This window comes from Chiloscyllium punctatum, chromosome 11 (genome assembly GCF_047496795.1).
Source record: "Chiloscyllium punctatum isolate Juve2018m chromosome 11, sChiPun1.3, whole genome shotgun sequence".
Taxonomy (NCBI): domain Eukaryota; kingdom Metazoa; phylum Chordata; class Chondrichthyes; order Orectolobiformes; family Hemiscylliidae; genus Chiloscyllium; species Chiloscyllium punctatum.
Window position 1 is genome coordinate 70,275,233 of NC_092749.1, and position 23,052 is coordinate 70,298,284.

The following is a 23,052-nucleotide window of genomic DNA, read 5'->3' on the forward strand; positions in this document are numbered from 1 at the left end:
CATTTACTTCATCAATTCAGTTTAGCATCTTATATACCTCAACTTGATCTCCTCTCATTCACAGAAACATACAGCATGGGAACAGACCCTTCAGTCCAATGCTGACCATAATCCCAAACTAAATTAGTCCTACCTGCACTTGACCCATATCCCTCCAAACATTTCTTATTCACATACTTATCTAAAATGTCTTTTAAACGTTGACTGTATCCACATCCACCACTGTAAAAAAGAAATTGCCCCATAAGTCTTTTTAAAAATCTTTCTCCTCTCATCTTAAGAATGTCCTAGTCTTGATATCCCCCACCCTAGACAAAAGACACCTGGCATTCACCTTATCTATACTCATGATTTTATAAATCTCTTTAAGGTCACCTCAAGTGCCCATGCTCCATCGAAAAAAAGTCCCAGCCTATCCAGCCTCTCCTTATAACTCAAACCTTCCATTCCAAGCAACATCTTGGCAAAAAAGCTGTTCTCAATTCTCTCCAGCTTAATAATATCCTTCTTATTATAGGGTGACCAGAACTGGACACAGTACTCCAGAAGAAGCCTCATCAATGTCCTGTACAACTTCAACATAGCACCCGAACTCCTTTTACTCAAAAGGAGTGAGTAATGAAGACAAGTGTGCTAAACACTTTAACCACCTTACCTATTTGTGATACAAACTTCAAGAATTGTGTACCTCAATCCCTAGGTCTCCATTCTCCAACACTACCAAAACCCCTGTTTGTTTTACAAAAATGCAATACCTCACATTTATCCAAACTAAATTCCATTGGCCAAGATCTCTAATCGGAGATAACCTTCTTCACTGTCCACTATACCACAAATTTTGGTGTCATCCACAAACTTAGTAACCAAGCTTCTTATATTCTCACCCAAAATCATTTTTATAAATGACAAACAAAAGTGGACCCAGCACTGATCCCTGTGGAACACTGCCGGTCACAAGCCTCCATTCCAAAAAAACAACTCTCCACCATCACTGTCTCTTGCTGTTAAGCCAATTTTAGATCCAATTAGCAAGTTTGACCCCGAATCTCACATGATATACCTTTAGTAATTAGTTTATCATGCAAAACCTTGTCAAAGTCTTCATTAAAGTCTAAGTAAACAAAGTCCAAGTAACCACTCTGCCAATAATCTTCTTGGCTACTTGTTCAAAAAACTCAAATTAGCTTTGTGTGACACAATTTCCTTTGCACAAAACCATGCTAACTATCCTTAATCATTCCTTACCTCTCCAAATGCATATAAATCCTATATTTCAGAATCACTTCAAACAACTCCCCACCACCAAATTCAGACTCACAGGTCCATAGTTCTCAGGCCTCTCGTTACATCCCTTCTTACACAGAAGTACAACATTAGCCACTCTCCAGCCATCCAGCACTTCACCATATTTATAGATGATACAAATATTTCTGCAAGGGGCCATGTAATTTCCTCCCTAAATTCTCACAAAGTCCTGGGATACACGAAATCAAGACCCAGAGATGTATCCACCTTTATATTTTCTGAAACCTACTCTTCTGTAATGTGAATAGGTTCCAAAACATCAATAGTTAATTCCCCAACTTCTCTAGCCTCCATTTCTTTCTCCACAGTAAAAACAGGTATAAAATATTCATTTAATATCTCTCCCATCTTCTGAAGTTCAACACAAAGATGACCTCTTTGATCTTTAAGGGGCACTACACTCTTTCTAGTGACTCTTACTCTTAATATATAGAATCTCTTTAGATTAGCCTTATTTGTCAAGGCTAAGGCTGTCTCATATCCTCTCTTCGCCTTCCTGATCTCCCTCTTAATAATGCCTTTACACACTTTATACTGTTGAAGAGATTAATTTGAATCCAGTTGTTTATATCTAATATAGGATTTTTTATTAAATTCTTGACTAAAACCTCTGTTCTTTAAATCCTACTTGGTCTTATTTTCCCATTAGAATGAAAAGACAACAGTTCTGAACTCTCATTATTACACTTTTGAAAGCCTCCCACTTATCAGACGTCCTTTTACCTGTCAATCAATTTTAGAAATTGTCTCATACCATTGAAATTTTCTAACAAATTTAAAACATTAACTTTTATGAAAAGTTTTTCCTTTTCCATAACTGTTTTAAAACAAATAGAATAATGATCACTTGATCTAAAGTGCTCCCCCACTTTCACTTCAGTCACTTGTCAGTTTTATTACCATTTTGCTCCTTCTCTAGTCAGAACATTTACATATTGATGAAGAAAATTCTCTTGAACACATTTAACAAATTCTTCACCTTCCAAACCTTTAATTCTATGGTAGTCCCAGTCAATGTTTGGAAAACTAAAATCACCTACTATTACAACTTACTATTCTTACATCTCTCGGAGAGGTCTTGACATATTTGCTCCTCAATTTCCTTCTGATTATTGGGGGTCTATAGTGATCAAGGTGATCATTCCTTTTTTTTTATTTCTAATTTCAACTCACGTTTTCACTGGACTATTTTTCAGAAATATCTTCTCTAGTTACAGCAGTAATGTTTTCCTTAATCAAAAATGCCATTCCCCCTTCTCTTTGACTTCTCTTTCTACCCTTCCATAGCATCTGAAACCCAGAATATTGAGCTACCAGTCCTGACCATCCTTCAGCCAAGTTTTGGTGATAGCTATCCTATCCTAATCCCATTTTCCCAAGCATGCCAAGTTCATCAGCTTTACCATAGACCCCTTGCATTGCAACAAATGCAGTTTATTGCTTCAGTGTTACTTTGTTCTCTGACTTGTTCTGGTCTGTCGTTTCTAATTAACTTGTCTTTTCAGATTCAAAACCATCCTCATCCAGTTATTTTGCAAGTTATGCCCCAGAGAGATCTCAATGATCGAAAAACCCAAATCCCTGAACATTTTACCAACTCTTTAGCCAATGATTCACCTCCTTTATTCTTTTATTCTTTCCTTCATTTGAGCTCGAGACCAGAAGTAAACCAGAGATTACTACTCTTGATAGTAATTATATATTCACTCTAAAGTCTTAACCCTTTCCCTATGTCATTCCTATCAATGTGCACAATAATTACAGATTTCTCATTCTCCCCTTTGACAATTTGCTTCAAACTTTGAGACATCTTTAACCGTAGCACCAGGAAAACAACACACCATCATAGAAAATTCTATGACAGTGAATGTGAATCTATGTTCCTGACAGTAGAATCCTCTATTACAAATTATTCTATTAAATTTTGTCAAACCCCACCTAACATAAGCTTTATTCTTAGTGCCTAAGATCTGACTGCCTCTTCTATTTACCTTAGAGGCTAACCTTTTCAGCAGTCCCCAAAATATTGTATTTGTTTGAGAGAAGAATAGCCACTCGGAGACATAGGAGACCTCTAAAGTACCTACTCACTTTCCTGAATCAGTCAGTCAGTCATTCATCTATCTGACTGATCCCACTGTGTTATCACTTCTCTAAATCGACTAGCCATCTAAGTCTGCATGTCTTGTATGCCCTCAATAACATTTGGCCTACAAAGGAAGCAACTTACAACAGCACCTTGTATATGAAGTAAACCATCTTTCCTTAACAAAGACCTAATATTAAGCATGCAAAAAAAATAACTCTTAAATAAAATCAGCCACTTAGTTGAACAATCAAATTTTTTTTAAACATTGTTCCTCAAGTGGTCCAGCAGACAGCTTTCAAACTTCTGATCAAAACAAAAAACTCACTCCAGAGCCATCCATGTGTAGGCCTCTCCAGAAGTTCCGTAAACATAACTGTTTTTAAAAAAAAACTCCTCTGCAATTTTAAAAAATTCTTCTACATGTATAATTCTACATTAACAGAATTCAGTTTGAAAACAACATGCACGCTTGCATTTTTGATTATAAAAGAGCCAAAAAATGATTCAAAATAAAAATCTTATACAGGTTGACAACCCTTTAATAGAAATCCGAAAAGCTCCCAAGTCCAAAGGCTGTTTTGAGAAGTGCTTTTCTCATTAACAAGGCTGTTTGGCACACAAACAGTTAATCCAAGTCAACATCCACTTGATGCGTGCCACTCAGATGCAACGTGGGTGGGCGTGGCCCAGCACTGACAGGCTTCAATTCTGTCTCAAGGCCCATTTTACTGAGTCTGCTCTTCCGCTAAGATTTTTTAAAATTTCAAACTATCAATTACCCGGAAATTTGAAAAATTCTGAATTCCGACAACCAGCTGGTCCCGAGCATTTCCAATAAAGGATTGTGCACCTATACTACTGAAATGTAACAACTGTAAGAAATCTTGAAGTAAGTATAGAAATAAGCCTGAATCTCAGGAGCAGTTGCATGATCCACACGATTCTCAGTCCACCATTTCTTCTAACACCAGAAACTATAGGTCTAAACTGCTCAACTTCCTTTCATTACATAAGATCAAACCTTAGTCTCTGGAATAAATGTAACAAACCTTCCCTGAACAGCCTTCAGTGCAACTACATCCCTTCTTATTGTTGTGGTTCTGTTCGCCGAGCTGGGAATTTGTGTTGCGGACGTTTCGTACCCTGTCTAGGTGACATCCTCAGTGCTTGGGAGCCTCCTGTGAAGCGCTTCTGTGATCTTTCCTCCGGCGTTTATAGTGGTTTGAATCTGCCGCTTCCGGTTGTCAGTTCCAGCTGTCCGCTGCAGTGGCCGGTATATTGGGTCCAGGTCAATGTGCTTGTTGATTGAATCTGTGGATGAGTGCCATGCCTCTAGGAATTCCCTGGCTGTTCTGTTTGGCTTGTCCTAGGATAGTAGTATTGTCCCAGTCAAACTCATGTTGCTTGTCTAGGAATTCCCTGGAATTCCTAGAGGCATGGCACTCATCCACAGATTCAATCAACAAGCACATCGAGCTGGACCCAATATACCGACCTCTGCAGCGGACAGCTGGAACTGACAACCGGAAGTGGCAAACCACTATAAATGCTGGAGGAAACATCACAGAAGCGCTTCACAGGAGGCTCCCAAGCACTGAGGATGTCACCTAGACAGGGGACGAAACGTCTGCAACACAAATTCCCAGCTCGGCGAACAGAACCACAACAACGAGCACCTGAGCTACAAATCTTCGCACAAACTTTGAACATCCCTTCTCAAGTACAGAAACCAAAACTGTATGCAATACTCCAGGTGCAGTCTCACTAATATTTTGGACAGTTACAGCAACACTCCCTCACTTTCATTGTCTACTCTTGTAGTGATAAATGCAAAAATTCCATTTTGCCTTCCTAATTACTTTTAGTCAGAAAAGACGTGCCCCAGATCAGGCAGAGTCAGAATAAATATAGGTTAGATGAGAAATTACAACGGTCTAGAAATACAAATGGGAGTACTTTAAATATTCTAACAATAGTCATGTCATTGAACAAACAAATAAACAGATGGAGCTTAATCAAAGGCAGTGTAATAATGGTGGGGGGCGTTAATCTTCATATTGTCTGACCCAATCAAATTAAGGTGGTCTAGAAAATGCACTTATGAAATATTCTTACAACATTTCCTGGAACAATACATTATGGAAACAAAAGAAAGATAAAGCTAATTCAGAACTAATATTATGTAATGAGAATGGGTTAATTTGTAATTGCACAGTAAAATGATCCATGAGAAGACATCTTGTTACCACAACGCAATTCAATATCATATTAAGTTTGAACGCAACATACTCAAGCCCAAACAAGAATCTTAAACCTAAACAAAGTAGGGTGGGATGGCAGACCACAGTGGCTAGCAATGCTGCCTCACAACATCAGGACCCAGGTTACATTTGCGCCTTGCGTGACTGTCTGTGTGGAGTTTACACATTCTCCCCATGTCTGCTTGGGTTTCCTCCTTCAATTCTAAAGATATGCAGGTCAGGTAAACTGGCCATGCTAAATTGCCCAGTGTTAGGTGCATTAGTCAGGGGTAAATATAGGGTAAGGGAATGGGTCTGGGTGGGTTACTGTTCAGAGGATCGGAGTTGTTTGGGCCTAAGGGCCTGTTTCCGTACTGTAAGGAAGCTAATCTAATCTAAAGCTAGTTACAGAGGTATGAGGGGAAGGTCGCTAAAGTTGGCTAGGTAAGTAAATGAAAAAGGTATGACAATGAATAAACAGTGGAACATTTTTCAAGAAACAATTAAGAGAAGTGTTCAATAAAAATACATACCAATAAAAAACTCAGCAAGAAAGAAATAATAATTGATTGATCTACAGCTTAAACAAAGTTAAGGATAGTAATAAAAAGACTTAAAACGTTGCTAAAAATATGTCTAACTATGAGGATCGAGAGTCCTATAGAAACCAGCTAAGAGCCAACAAATAAGTAGTGGATAGACAGGAAAAGAAATAAAGGGTATGACAGCAAGCTAGTCAGGAATATAAAAACAGATCCTAATAGCTTTTACAAGTATATAAAAAGATGAGTTGTTAAAGTAAAAAGGTCTGTCGCTTAGGGGCAGAAACAGCAGAGAATCATGGGGAAAAAGAAAATAGCAAAAACATGGGCAAATATTGTATACGTCTGCCTTCACAGTGAAAGACACAAATTACACACCAGAAAGTGTGTGTAACCCAAGGAGCTAATAGAAGAGGGACAGATACATAAAACAGTTAATATCAGTGAAAACTTAGAAAATTTAAAGAATTAAATCCTAACCCAGGATATGACAGTCCACATATTAGGATTCTAAAAAAAGGTAGCTGCAGAGATAGTCAACGTACTGATTATTATTTTCCAAAATTGCCTGGATTCTATAACAGTCCCATGAATTTGAAGTGTGTAGAGGTAACATCGCTACTCGATAAAGGAAGGGAGAGAACACAGGGAACTACAAGTCAGACATCAGTCACTCGGTAAAGGCCAAAATTTATTAAAGAAGTCTCAACAACTCATGAAGAAAAACTTGTCAGAATCATCAAATTTAACATGACTTTACAAATGGGAAATTACGTTTATGAAATTCATTCAGAGTTATTTCAAAGATGTAATTCGTAGGTTAGATTCATGGGATCCAGTAGGTGCAGTTTAGGTAACACATCATGGGGATTTAGATAGGCTAAACGAATGAGGAAAATGGAATTATAATATGGAAAAATGTGAAGTTATTCTTCTTGGTGGGAAGAACTGAAATGCAGGATATGTCTTAAATGAATAAAGTTTAGAAGTGTTAATACCTAAAGGTGACTTGGGTGTCCTTATTCATAAATAACTGGAAATATGCAGGTGCAGCAAATAAATTAAGAAAACAAATGATATATGGTCTTTATTACAAAAGAAATACTGGAGTTAAAAAAAAGGTCTTGTTGCAATTGTACAGAGGTCTTGTTGCATGGTGTCTTGTACAGAGACACCATGAAAGGTGATTTAATTGAAGCATACAAATTTCCCACTGAGCTCAGCAGGATTAATGCAGGAAGGATGATCCATGTGATGGCATCAAGGAGTCTACAGAGGATAGGCTCAAAATAAAAAAAAAGGTATACTATTTAGCATTAAGAGGAGGAAGTTTTTTTTTAATTCAGAGGATGGTGAATGTTCGCAATTCTCTACTGCATCAGGCTATGGAGACTCAGTCATTGGGTATATTCAAGATAGACTGATATATTTCCATTTATTAAAGATATTGAGGGATATGGAAATAGTACAAAAACATAAGTGTGAGGTATATTGGCCATGATGTGGCTCAAGGAGCCAAAAGGCTACAGCTCCTATGTGTTACATTTCTATTTTGGGATTTCAAAAAGGCATTTGATAAGGGGTCTCACCAAACAAGGGGTCATGGGGTTAAGGGCAACAAATTCCCATGGAGAAAGGATTTGTTAACTGCTGGCAAGTAGGAATAAACAGGGCATTTTCAGTTTGGGAGGCTGTAATTAGTGAGTCTTCAGATGTTTACAGTTTACTTGAAATACCTAAACCAAAAAAGGACAGAGGGAAACATATCTAAATTTGCTGACATTGCAAAGCTGCATGAGAATATAAGGTGTGCAGACAAATGGAGGCTGCAGGGACAGAGACATACAGATAGGTTAAGTGAGTAAGCAACAACTAAGCATAATGCGGAGAAGTAACAGATTATTCACTTCGGTAGTAAAAATAAAAAAGCAAAATTTTTTTTGAGAATGATGAATGTTGCTGTTTAGAGATCTAGGGTATATACTTACAAGAAGCATAGAATATTAGCGTGTAGATGCAGCAGGAAAGCAAATGGCATATTCACCTTTTAATGCCAAATGACTGAATTGAGAAGTCCTGCTAAAATTGAACAGGAGTTTGATCAACTATTGTGTGCAGCTTTGATCTCCCTATCTAAGAAGTGTAGGTAGCTCCTGGGCTGAGGGAGCTGTCCCAGGTCAGGTTGCAAAATAAATGCAACCTGTGCTGTCTGGAAATTCGAAGAGTAAGAGTTGATTCCATTGAAACACAATAGATTCTGAAAGGGCTGACCAGGTGACCGTAAGAGGCAGATTATTTAAGACTGCGAAGAGAAATTTTTGTTCAAAAATTTGTGAATCTTTGAAATCTCTACCTCAGGAGGTTTGTACGTACTTCATTGTTGAATATAACAACCAGACAGACTGACTTTTGTTTCATGGAATCAAGAAATCTGGAAGCAAACAAGGAAGTGCAGCTGAGACTAAATGTAAATCATGATTGTAATGAACAGAGGAGCAGTTTCAAGTAGTTGCTGGTCTACCACTCTTTGTTTTAAAAAATTCTGTGTCTCTGTATGTCTCAGAGTTTAGAAGGATGACAGGAAATATAATTGAGGCATACAAAATGTTAAAAAGTGAGTTGATAAAGTAGACACAAAGGGGATGCTTCCTCTGTGGGACATTTAGAATGATAAATCATAGTTTTAGGCCAAGGATGGCAGCCTTGAAACAGAGAGGAGGAGAAATTACTTCTCAAAAGGGGAAATTCAGTAAAATAGTAGAATTCACTACCCCAAAGTGCAGGGGACATCAAGATACTGAATAAATTTGAGGAGACAGACAGACGTACAATTAGTAATGAGTTAAAGAGTTATAGGAAGCAGGCAGGAAAGTGGAGTTCAAGTCAACGGGAGATCAGCAAAGGCGGCTCAAGGGGCTAAACTGTCTACTCCTTTTACTTGTTCTTAACAGAAAACAGAAATGTTATTACAAAGTCATTCTATAAAATAGAAAGTAAACATACCTTTGCGTCCAAGAGTTGATGTAATTAAATATCTTGAGCGCATGTTCCTTTTTGAGCTGCAACCCTTCATTATTTTCTGTTTCAGATACTGCAAGGAGAGGACAACAAAAGATTCATCAGTTTTATCTAGACCACAAGATCGGACCCATTTTTTCCCTCTATCTCTCTCTTTCCTTCTCCCTGTTACATGCATCCCATTACCCCTTAAAACACATCAATTCTTCCTACTTCAACCACTTCTTATGGCAGGAAATTACACATGCATCATCATTCTTCCATGAAGGAATGTTCAATTATTGCATTAACTCTTGTTATCAATTAACTGTCCACATCCAGCAAGGGCAAGGACCAGAAATGAAAGTTTTCAAATCGGAAAATGCTCCTTTTACTAGGCTGAAATGCAAGTTTGCTAAAGTAGTCCACAAACAAATATGTAAAGATAGATCAGTGCACCATTCAAGAAAGAGATGATGAGGGCTCAGTCAGCGAACAAACAAATTCAAAGTACTTAAAGAGGAGGATAAAAAGAAAAAGAAAAAGCAGATCATGAACCCAAAGAAGGAATGCTGCAGAAAACCTAAGACAGAAAACAGAGAACTGCAGGCCAATTAGTCTGATATCAGTCGTCATGATGTCAGATGACAAACATGGAAGAATCAATACTGCAGAAAGCCTAAAGAAATAGAGTGTCATGGAATTTTTTTTTAAAAAAGGAAAATGTAAAGCAAAAAAAAGAGGGAATAAAACAGTACTGACAAATAAAACCAAGGAAAGCCTAAAGGTTTACTATTATAAAATGTATCAAAAGAGTGAGAGGATAACTCAGGAAAGATTAAGAGCCCATTAGTGACCATGAGGGTAATTTGGATGTGGATGTGGAGGGTACAGGACTTATGGTCCTTAATGAGTACTTTGTGCCTGTTTTCACATGAGAGGCACAATAAATACATTATACTAGAGGAGAACAAGTGCAAAATATCACATGAAATTAATGTTGTGAGAAAGGAAGTATCAACAGGTTTAGCATATTTGAAAATAGTACATCCCCAGAACAAAATGAAACATAGCCTAGGATGCTAAAGGATGAGAGACAAAAAACACAGGATTATTTTCCAATCTTCCCAAGTTATGGGCATGGTTTCCAAAGTTACTGAATGTAGTCCAATTGTTTTAAAGGTAGAAAGAGATATAGTAATTTCTTTTGTAGCACGACAGTCACATTCCTGCACAACCTTGTGCTATACAAGAATTGTACAATCATGCTACAGCCATCACAGGTTTTTAAAAGTCCACACTTTAGAAACAGCATCCCCTATTCATCAATCGCATTAAAGCAAATTTGCATAGACAAAACAGACACTACAGCAGAACAACCTGTAGGTAATAAATATGAGACAAATATCAGCAAACATTACTGAAAAGAAAGTCTGAGGGACAAAATAAATATCCATTTAAAAATAGAAGATTAATCAAAAAAAGCATGAATGTATTGAACCCTTAATACTTGTGTCATAAATAGCATTAGTTGCAATTCACCAACAATAATGCTGGAGTTTGGAAGCTATTTTTTACCGTACAAGGAACAAAATAGACGATTCAAAAGAAGTGTTACAATATTGCAGTGGTTAAACAGTCTTAATCAGTGATTTAGTTTTCACAGGTAGCTTCCACTTTAAAATGAATTTAAAAAAGAATTACATAGATAAAAATTGCCACAATTAAAAGACAGAAAGGACACCTATACATTACCAGAAATAAGTTTCAAAGAATACATTTTCAGGTAAAAAGTCACTTGTGAAAAAGTGTTTCTTTGCTTCCTAATAGAAATTACACAGTAGGATGAAGTACACAGGATCACCAAACTCATCCCTGATATGGAAAGACTATTTTGCAATGAGAAATTTGGAAAATGTGGTCTGCATTCTCTGGAATTTGAAAGAATGAAAGACCAACTCATAAATTTACATTTTCTTAAAAGTGATAGGTGAAGTAGATGCAGAAAGGATATTTCCTGGTTGTGGGGTCTGGAACAAGGAAACAGACTCCATTCTAAATTGTTTACCATTTATTCACTGAAAAGTGATTTTTTTTTCAATTCAGAGAATGGTGAAGCTTCAGAGTATTCTATCTTGGAAGGAAGCTCAGTCATTTACTAAGTTCAAGAGAGACTGGTAGATTTCTAGTTACTAAAGGCATGTAGAGATATGGGGTGGCACAGGAGTAAGGCAGAGAAGTAGATAATCAGCCATCATCTCAAATGGCAGAGCAGGTTCAAGAGATGTTTTATTTTAAATTCATTTTGTGGGATGTGGGTATTGCTGGCCAGCATTTATTGCCTGTCCCCTGCCTTCGAGATAGTGATCGTGAGCTGCCTTCTTGAACAGATGCAGTCTACTTGCTGTGGGTTGACCCATACTGCCATTTGGGAGGGAATTCCAGGTACAGTGAAGAAACTGCAATATATTTCCATGTCAGGATGGTGAGTGGCTTGGACAAGGACTTGAAGGTAGTGTTTTTCTCATATAACTGCTTTTGTTCTTCTAGATGGAAGTGGTCATGGTTTGGAAGGTGTTGGCTGAAGATCTTTGGTGAATTTCTGCAGTGCATCGTGTACAATACTACACACTGCTGTTACTGAGCATCGGTGATGGAGGGAATGGATGCTTGTGGTGTAGTGCCAGTCAAGCAGGCTGCTTTGTCCTGGATGGTGTCAAACTTCTTGTGTTGCTGGGGCTCCACTTATCCAGGCAAGCGGGGATATTCCATCACACTCCTGGCCTAACCTTATGTTGCCTAAATCGTGAGGATTTAAGAGAAAGCTATGGCAATAGTTACAATGTTTTTAATACAAACATAGATTGATCCAATCAGATTGAAACTACATTTGACAATGATTAGTTCTTAGTGTGTATTTGGGATAATTTCTTGGAGAAACACATTCTAGAGACAACCTGAGAGCAAGATTAATGATTTCTTAACAATAGGTGCCCTTGGGAGCAGTGATCACCTTGTAATTGAGTTTCATGGGGAAAGGAGCCGGATTCAGCCTAGTGCATTTTTAAAAACTTAAATAAAGGAAATTATGAGAGAATATTAAAGCAGAGCAAACTCAGAAATAAGGTTAAGGGATAGGTCAACGACAAAGATAGATTCAAAAAAGGTGTGGACACTCCATCCATGATTAACTAAGAAAATAAAGATAGGATCAAATTGAAAAAAAATGATCATTCCAAAATCATGGAATGACAAGTCAAAAGATTGGGCAGAACTTAAATGACAAAGAATGCTAAACAGGTTAATAAACAAAAAAGAGACAAATCAAACAAATGAGCAAAAACAACTTAGATTTATTAGAACAGATATTGCAGGCACACAATCCTTTATCCAAAATTCTGAAATCCGAAAATGTCTGAAATCCAAAGATTTCTTGGTGAAGTGTACAGCGTCAGTCATGCTTGCATAACAAGGTTGGTTTGGCGAAATCCACACCACTCAACTCACGTGGCGGCATGACCCAGCACTGGCAGGCATCAATTGAGTATTTTTTTCACTTCATTTAATTACACTGTGAAATTGCCAAATAGAGCTGCAGATACACCTATGCATAGCAATAATAAAAAGAAAAGGAAGCAAGCATCTGACGTTATCAAGAATACAGGAAGTGGAGTTATTGCAGAAGCTTGATCATGTGTCTGTATGGCATCTTACTGAAGAATATGGTGTTGGAACTATCACTGTATACGGTTTAAAGAAACAAAGACAAATTACTGACGTTTTATGGTAACAATGGTGACCATCAACTAACGAAAATTAGGAAAAGCACTGCATAGGGAGGTGTTCAAAATTTGGGAGATTTGTAGCTCGGGTGCTCGTTGTTGTGGTTCTGTTCGCCGAGCTGGGAATTTGTGTTGCCATAGTACAGAACAGGACCACACACCGCAAAGAAAACGGCACTAAAAGAAAAAAAAATGGCCAAACTAACACACAGAGAGGACACCACAACACACTCCTGGATTAGAAACCTCTCCCACAGACAGCTCACAGACACAGAAAGAACAATACTGGCCAAGGGACTCAACTACAACCACAGGGACGCCAAGACAGCAGACTTCCTAGCAGCACTAGAATGCACACTCAGAAACAATGGACTGACAGAAGAGACACAACAAACAGTGAGACAAAGTATCGTACCCCTGATAACAAGGAAAAGACATACACATAACCTCAACGCCAAGGAGAGGGAAGCACTAAAAGCACTAAGAAACGATAAGAACATAATCATACTACCAGCAGACAAAGGCAAAATGACGGTCATCGTGGACAAAGCAGAATACATCCAAAAAGTGCAACTACTTGCAGATACCAACATCTACCAAAAGAGGGAGTTTGACCCCACCCCACAGCTCATCAATAGGATAAACAACACACTGAGGAACCTGCAAAAAACAGATAGATAACCAGGTCTGAGCTACAGAGAATGAAACCTGAAAAGCAACACCACCCCCAGATTCTAAAGAGCACAAACCAAACATCCCACTCAGACCCATAGTATCACTACCAGGGACACCATCACACACAAACTGGCTAAAGAACTACAGGAGAAACTGAAACACCTGATCAGTGGATCCAGACACTCTATACAGTCAACACAGGAATTCTTGGACATCATCAGAAATATACACATACACAAGGAAGAAACCATGTAACGGCACTGTTCACCTCTACCTACAAAACCCTAGTCAGAGAAACAATAGCCAACCTGCTGGACATACAGAACAGACAACAGGACATTGAACGTATCAACAAAGACGGCATATTCAAACTACTGGACCTGTGCCTCACAACACACTTCACATTCAACAACCAAATATATGAACAAATCAACGGCACACCAGTGGGCTCTGGACTCCTAGCAGAAGCGGTAATGCAAAGGTTAGAACAAACAAACAGTCTTGCCGCAAATTCAACCCAAACACTGGGTCAGATATGTGGATGACACCTTTGTAATCATTAAAAACACAGAAACAGAGAACACACACAGGATCATCAACGCCACTCTCACAGGAATCCGATTCACTAGAGAGGAAGAAAAGGACAACCAACTCCCATTCCTAGACGTGATGGTACAGAGAAGACCTAACGGAGAATTCACCACAAAGGTTTAGAGGAAAGCCACACATACAGACCAAGTCCTGAACTATGAAAGCAACCACCCCAACACACAAAAGAAGTTGCATCAATACACTGTTCAAAAGGGCCACAACACACTGCAGTACACCAGAACTGCAAAAAGAGGAAGAAGAACACCTATACAACGTATTCACCAAAAACTGACTCCCCCGCATTTCATCAACAGATGCCTAAGGGAAAGACAATGGAACGAGGACATGCCGCAACCCAAAGGACTTGCCACACTACCATACATCAAAAACATTTCTGAACTGACATCCAGACTACTGCGACCACTAGGACTCATAACAGCACACAAACCAACAGCCACTCTCGGACAACAACTCACCAGGACGAAGGACCCGATACCCAGCATGTGCAAGGCCAATGTAGTGTACAAAATCCCATGCAAGGACTGCACAAAACACTACATAGGACAAACAGGAAGACAGCTAACGGTCCGCATCCATAAACACCAACTAGCCACGAAACGACATGACCAGCTATCCTTAGTAGTCACACACTCAAATGACAAGCAACAGGAGTTCGACTGGGACAGCACTACTATCCTAGGACAAGCCAAACAGAGAACAGCCAGGGAATTCCTAGAGGCATGGCACTCATCCACAGATTCAATCAATAAGCATATCGACCCTGGACCCAATATACCGGCCACTGCAGCGGACAGCTGGAACTGACAACCGGAAGCAGCAGGTACAAATCACTATAAATGCCGGAGGAAAGATCACAGAAGCGCTTCACAGGAGGATCCCAAGCACTGAGGATGTCACCTAGACAGGGGACGAAATGTCTGCAACACAAATTCCCAGCTCGGCAAACAGAACCACAACAATAAGCCAGGGAACTATAGACCAGTGAGCCTGACCTCAGTGGTGGGCAAGTTGTTGGAGGGAATCCTGAGGGACAGGATGTACATGTATTTGGAAAGGCAAGAACTGATTAGGGATAGTCAACATGGCTTTGTGTGCGAGAAATCATGTCTCACAAACTTGATCGAGTTTTTTGAAGAAACAAAGAGGATCGATGAGTGCAGAGTGGTAGACATGACCTATATGGACTTCAGTAAGGCATTATATTCGGTTCCCCATGGGAGACTGGTTTGCAAGGTTAGATCTCATAGAATACAGAGAGAGCTGACCATTTGGATGTAGACTGGCACAATGGTAGAAGACAGAGGATGGTGGTAGAGGGTTGTTTTTTAAACTGGAGGCCTGTGAACAGTGGAGTGCCATAAGAGTCAGCGCTGGATCCACCACTTTTATTTATTTACATAAATGATTTAGATGCGAGCATAAGAGGTACAGTTAGTAAGTTTGCAGATGACACCAAAATTGAAGGTGTAGTGGACAGCGAAAGTTACCTCAGATTACAATGGGATCTTGATCAGAAGGGCCATTGGGCTGAGAAGTGGCAGAAGGAGTTTAATTTAGATAAATGTGAGGCGCTACATTTTGGGAAAGCAAATCTCAGCAGGACTTATACACTTAATGTTAAGGTCCGAGGGAGTGTTGCTGAACAAAGAGACCTTGGAGTGCAGGTACATAGCTCTTTGAAAGTGGAGTCGCAGGTAGATAGGATAGATTGGCATGGTTTTCTTTATTGGTCAGAGTATTGAGTGTAGGAAATGGGAGGTCATGTTGCAGCTATACAGGACATTGGTTTGGCCACTGTTGGGAATATTGCATGCAATTCTGGTCTCCTTCCTATCAGAAAGATGTTGTGAAATTTGAAAGGATTCAGAAAAAATTTACAAGGATGTTGCCAGGGTTGGAGGATATGAGCTACAGGGAAAGATTGAATAGGCTGGAGCATCAGATGCTGAGAGACCTTACGGAGGTTTATAAAATCATGAGGGTCATCGACTGGGTAAATAGACAAAGTCTTTTCCTTGGGGTGGGCGAGTCCAGAACTCGAGGGCATAAGTTTAGGGTGAGGGGGCCAAGATATAAAAGAGACCTAAGGGACAACCTTTTCATGCAGAGGGTGAGGAGTGTGTGGAATGGGGTGGCAGAGGAAATGTGGAGGCAAACACAAATGCAACATCTAAAAGGCATCTGGATGGATATTTGAATACGAAGCATTTAGAGGGATTGGGCCGAGTGTTGGCAGGTGGGACTAGTCTGGGTTGGGATATCAGGTCGGCATGGACAAATGGACCAAACAGTCAGTTTCCGTGCTTGACATCTCTATGACTGAAGAATGCAATATTAAGATTCACAGAACTCCTTCAGTAAAGCTTCAGTTGTGAAAATGATGTCTTCCAATGGATTTTTCACACTCAAACATTGATGAAAAAGTTTTAAAAGAATTGGTAAAGACTTTTGCTTTTGTGGCAAGTTTTTTGTCACCATGTTCAAACCAAAATAACCTTTTATAGCCTGTAGCATGTAACCTCTTTGAAAAAGTGTTGTACACTTAGTGTCTCCATCCAAGCAGCTTGCTCTTTACAAATGCAACATTGATATTAGCTGCAGCACGTTTTGCTTTGAAGAGTATCTTTCCAAAAAGTTCAAGATAAATATTTACATACAGATAAAAATAAATACATACATATATGTACATTACAAGTGAATGCAGGGTGAACCTCATATCCACAGGCTTGATTTCCGCTGTTTCAGTTACCTGCTGTTTACCACAGCCCAAACATGCTATGGGGAACGTTCCAGAACCAGGGACCAGGAGGCTACCAGGAAGGTACATTTCCCATTTAAATGAATGGGTTCGCTCCTATCCACAGTTTTGAGCTTCCGCTGTAGGTATTGCAACGTTTCCACGTGGATACGGGGTACTGCTATATTGTAAGTTAATATTTTGTGTAATATAGCTCAAGCCAACATGCTTAGAGACTATAAAGCAACAGGAACAACCTTCATATCTTACTTTCCTGATTTGGAGGTGCCAGTGTTAGACTAGGGCAGACAAAGTTAAAACACAACATCAGGGTTAATAGTCGTCCAACGGATTTATTGAGAAGTACAAGATTTCAGAGCACTGCTCCTTTGTCAGGTAGCTAGTGGGGCAGGATCACTGATCTTTTCCTATAAATTCTGTGTCCTATGATCCTGCCCCAATAGCTACCTGACGAATGAGCAACGCTCTGAAAGCTTGTACGTCCAAATAAACCCACTGGGACTATAACCTGAACATCAGGAATGATGAAGGGCTTATGCCCGAAAGGTCAATTCTCCTGCTCCTCGGATGCTGCCTGACCTACTATGCTTTTCCAGCACCACACTCTCGACTATAACCTGGGTGCTGTGAGATTTTTAACTTTATCTTATATTCATCAGTTTATTGACCTCCTTTCTCACCACAAGTCAGAAACAATAACAACAGGGGTCAAGGATATCACAGTGCAACTGTAGGGCACTCTTCTGGACGAGAGCGAATAGTCAGATGTTCTGGTCCACACTGGTAGCAATGACTTAGGTAAGAAGGGTATGTGATTCTGCAATGAAAATTTAAGGAGCTAGTTATCAAACAGCATTTCAAAACGTACCTCATGCCAGTGGGTACGGAAATAGGAGCATCAGAATAAAGTAATGCATGCTTGGAAAGATGATGCACGAGGGAGGACTTCAGATTCCTCAAACAGGCACCGAGGAAGATGGCACCTGTTTAAGTTGGACACACTGCATCTAAAACAGAACTGGGACATGTTGCTAGTGTAGTCAGTGGGCTTTAAAAAAATTAACTTGGTTTGTGAGGACCAAGAGAGACTAGCAAATTATTGGCTTACTTAAATAGAGAATAGCTAAGGTTCTTAGGTGAAATAAGAGTAAGGGAGAAAGAAATATAGTTTAAATCAGTTACTATGCACGTGTGAATGAACAGAATAAATAACATTGGAGTGTTATTAGGTGCAAATTGTCATTTACAAGTATGATACTGCGACAATAACAGACACTTGACTCAAGAAATAGTAGGGACTGGGTGTTAAATATTCCTGGGGATAAGGTGTTCAGAAAAGATATAAAAGACAAGGAGCAGGGAGGGCATTGTCGTATAGGAGAAAAAGGATGTCTCAGAAAGTCCAAGAACAGATCAGTGGCGAGAGAGAAGGATAAAAAAAAAGGTAAATTTACATTGCTAGCTATAGTCTATAGGCCAGCAAAGAATGGAAAAGATGAAGAAGAACAATTCTACAGGGAAATTTGGTATCAAATGTCAATGAGAGACAGTAGGTTCATAGGAAGACTTCAATTACTCAAATATAGACAGATGCCAATAGTGTAGAGGGCAGGGGGAAACTGTTCCTGAATTGTTTGCAGGAGAACTTCTTACAGCAGTACTTTTCCAGTCTAACAAGAAAAGGATACACTGTTAGACCTGTTTCTTAGAAATGAGGTGGGGGGGGGGAAATGTATCAAGTGTCAGTGGAGAAACATTGAAGAGACAGTGTTCACTGCATTGTAATGGATGATAGATAATGGAGAGTGACATACAATAATCCATAGTGGATGGGAGAAAAAAAAAAGTTTTGGCAGAGAGCAGACTTCAGTGGAAGAATAGAATGGGACAGGATTCACTGGAACAGGATGTTGGCAGGAGAAACAGTAAGTGAACAAATGAGTTACCTTCAAAAGAGGTGATGGTTCAGGAACAGTCAAAGTATATTGCCTCAACTAGAAAAAGTAGGACAAACAAATCCAGAAATCCCCAGATGACAAAAGGAGATATAAATTAACATATAGAAAAATATACTGCATGTTTTAACAGGTATTAGGTAGAAAATGGAATTTCCTCTTGGTTCTCAATTTTAAGGTTCAGAGAGAGTGCATGAAAATAAAAATGACAGAAGGAGGAATTATTTAAAAAGGCAAACAAATAAACATTAATATCCTTAGGATTTCGATAAACATATAAAAGAGTAGGAGGGTGATTTTTTTTTTAAAAAGTAGGACCACTTAGGGATATACACCTGGGATGAAGGGACCATGGCTCAGGTGTTAGAACAAAGCATTAATTTGTCCTTACTTTACAGAGAGATGCTACCAGGCCATGATGATAGAGGAGGAAACTCTATCGCTGGAAAGGGAGATTTAAACAATCCTTAGATAAGCACATGGATGATTTTGGGATAGTGTAGGGGGAATGAGGGGAGAATAGTTCACAGGTCGGCACAACATTGAGGGCCAAAGGGTCTGTTCTGCGCTGTATTGAGGGTTTGGTTAAGAAAAAGAAGGAAGCAGATGTAAGGTATAGACAGGATAGATCGAGGGAATCCTTAGGAGAGTATAAAGGAAGTAGGAGTGAGTATACTTAAGAGGGAAATCAGGAGGGCAAAAAGGGGACATGAGATAGCTTTGGCAAATAGAATTCAGGAGAATCCAAAGGGTTGTCACAAATATATTAAAGACAAAGGGTAACTACGGAGAGAATGGGGCCCCTCAAAGATCACAAAGGCTGCCTTTGTGTGGAGCCGCTGAAAATGGAGGAGATATTAAATGAGTATTTTGCATCAGTATTTACTGTGGAAAAGGATATGGAAGATATAGACTGTAGGGAAATAGATGGTGACATCTTGCGAAATGTACAGTTTACAGAGGAGGAAGTGCTGGATGTCTTGAAACAGATAAAGGCAGATATATCCCCAGGACCTGATCAAGTGTACCCCTGAACTCTGTGGGAAGCTAGGAAAGTGATTGCAGGGCTTCTTGCTGAGATATTTGTATCATCGATAGTCACAGGTGAGGTGCCGGAAGAGTGGAGCTGGCTAACGTGGTGCCACTCTTTAAGAAGGACAGTAAGGACAAGTCAGTGAACTTGACCTCGGTGGTGGGAAAGTTGTTGGAGGGAATCCTGAGGGACAGGATGGACACTTATTTGGAAAGGAAAGGACTGATTAGGGATAGTCAACATGGCTTTGTGCATGGAAATCATATCTCACAAACTTGATTGAGATTTTGAAAAAGTAACAAAAGAAGATTGATGAGGACAGAGCAATAGATGCGATCTATATGGACTTCAGTAAGGTGTTCGACAAGGTTCCCCATGGGAGACTGATTAGCAAGGTTAGATCTCATGGAACACAGGGAGAACGAGCCATTTGGATACAGAAATGGCTTAAAAAGGTAGAAGACAGAGGGTGGTGGTGGAGGGCTGTTTTTCAGACTGGAGGCCTGTGAGCAGTGGAGTTCCACAAGGATCAGTGCTGGGCACTCTACTTTTTGTCATTTACGTAAATGATTTGGATCACTTGGAGAGCAGTGAGCCGATGCAGAGGTACAGTTAGTAAGTTTGCAGATGACACCAAAATTGGAGGTGTAGTGGACAGCGAAGAGGATTACCTCCAATTACAACATGATCTTGACCAGATGGGCCCATGGGCTGAGAAGTGGCAGATGTAGTTTAATTCAGATAAATGCGAGGTGCTGCATTTTGGGAAAGCAAATCTTAGCAGTGCTTATACACTTAATAGTAAGATCCTAGGGAGTGTTGCTGAACAAAGAGACCTTGGCGTGCAGGTTCATAGCTCCTTGAAAGTGGAGTCTCAGGTAGGTAGGATAGCGAAGGTGGTGTTTGGTATGCTTTCCTTTATTGGTCAGAGTATCGAGTGCAGGAGTTGTGAGGTCATGTTACGGCTTTACAGGACACTGTTGGAATATTGCATGTAATTCTGGTCTCCTTCCTATCGGAAAGATGTTGTGAAACTTGAAAGGGTTCTGAAAAGGACTTACAAAGATGTTGCCAGGGTTAGAGGATTTGAGCTATAAAAGGAGAGGCTGAACAGGCTGAGGCTGTTTTCCCTGGAGCATCGGAGGCTGAGGCTATATAGAACCAGTGACAGTGGGTCATGTCTTTTGGTGGCCAGTTAGTGTTCATGCATCCTGGTGGCAAGCTTCCTGCTAGTTTGTCTGATGTAGTGTTTTTTTTAAAAAAAACAGTTCTTGCATAGAATCCAATAGATATCACCAGCAAAACTAATGTTATTTACAAGATACCATGCAAGAACTGTAAGACAAAAGAAAACGACATCAAACAAACTAGCAGGAAACTTGCCAGCAGGATACATGAACACCAACTGGCCACCAAAAAACATGACACACTATCACTAGTTTCTACACATACAGGCAAAGAAGGACACCACTTTGACTGGGACAACACACATCCTAGGACAAGCGAAACAAAGATATGCACCAGAATTCTTAGAGGCATGGCATTCTAACCAGAACTCCATCAATAAGTACATCGACTTAGACCCTACTTTCCTTCCCTTGAAGGAAAGAACCAGAAGTGACATCACCCACCTTAAGAAACCAAGACTATAAATAGAGAGGAGGGACATATCAATGTTTCACCATAGATTCTCCCTGGTATGGTGATGAAATTTCTGAAAACAGAAACCTTCAGCGAGCTAACTTACATACTTATCATCAACCAGAGATACAAATCTTCTCAAAAATCACCAACTAGATAGCAGATAGGGAGAAACTGTTTCAGTTTATAAAAGTACAAAGAACAACAGGGGTATGAAATACACTGCCTGGTAGTTTGGTGGAGGCAGGTTCAACTGAGGCATTCAACCAATGTGCACTGGTATAAAAGGAAAAAATGGATTAATACTAGGTGATGGTCATCTGAAGAGTTCGTGCAGGCACAATAGATCATCAAATGGTCTCCTTCTGCACCATAAGACATCTGTGAATTAATAATATCATTTGAAGCTCATTTTCGCTAGCCAGTAAGCTTTTCCTATTCTTTTCTGTTAGCCAGTAACATTACCATTTTTAAAGACCTACAAGTGGACAAAAGAAAGCCTACTGACAGGCAAATACAAAACATTAAAAAGTGCATTAAAAATGTTATACATTATTTATTTATTATGTATGTAATATAAAGTTGGCATTGGCAAAGGCTGAGGACATAAGAGTCAGCCATGGGTTGTGGAACTGGAGTCAGAAGCATGCTAAACTGGGCAACGATGGCACATTTCACTTTCCTGAAGGATATTTGCGAAGCAGTTGTTTGACAGCTTTCATGTCTATTTTACCCGCCGCCAGATAAAATCACCAAGATTTAATTAATTCAATCTCTCAATTTATCATAATAGAATTTAAACCCATGACCAGTTTTAGTCCAGGTGTCACAACTACTGGGAATAAAACACCTATCAAAAAAAAGTGTAACATGGCAAACTGAAGTACATAAGTACCCAAGTTTACACTGAAGCAATTACTCCAAGAACATACTTTTAGTGGAGATTGAAACTGTTTTACATCTTGATGGACATTTGTGGGACAATTTTTGTACGTCTATAAATGAAGACAGATATAAAATATCTGTCCAACTAACCTATTATTCATCCCATTAAGTTTACACTGAAGCAATTACTCCAAGAACATACTTTTAGTGGAGATTGAAACTGTTTTACATCTTGATGGACATTTGTGGGACAATTTTTGTACGTCTATAAATGAAGACAGATATAAAATATCTGTCCAACTAACCTATTATTCATCCCATTACCCATTATTAATGCCTCAAATCTCTTACAGGACCATTATTAATTTACTCTTTTCCATTTTAAATCCCTGTAGAAACTCTTACTACCTGTTTTTAATGTTTATTGCTAGCTAGCTCTCATTCATACTAACATTTTTTGTAGTTATTTATTTTTCTAAAACTATTCTTTCCAACCTTAAATGCCATTTATCTTGGCAGTATGGTGCACTTTTCTGTC

General features: G+C 39.3%; 1 protein-coding gene across 4 annotated transcripts in view; it reads right to left on the reverse strand.

Moving 5' to 3' along the window:
- The window catches only part of usp34 (ubiquitin specific peptidase 34), a 367,536-nt gene that overhangs the window by 311,026 nt on the left and 33,458 nt on the right, over positions 1-23,052 (reverse strand). For all 4 annotated transcript variants that reach the window (XM_072581002.1, XM_072581003.1, XM_072581001.1 and 1 more), the window contains one exon: positions 9,180-9,267. In XM_072581002.1, coding sequence (XP_072437103.1) covers positions 9,180-9,267 — 88 coding nt within the window. Of the gene's footprint in view, positions 1-9,179; positions 9,268-23,052 lie in introns of those variants that run through there.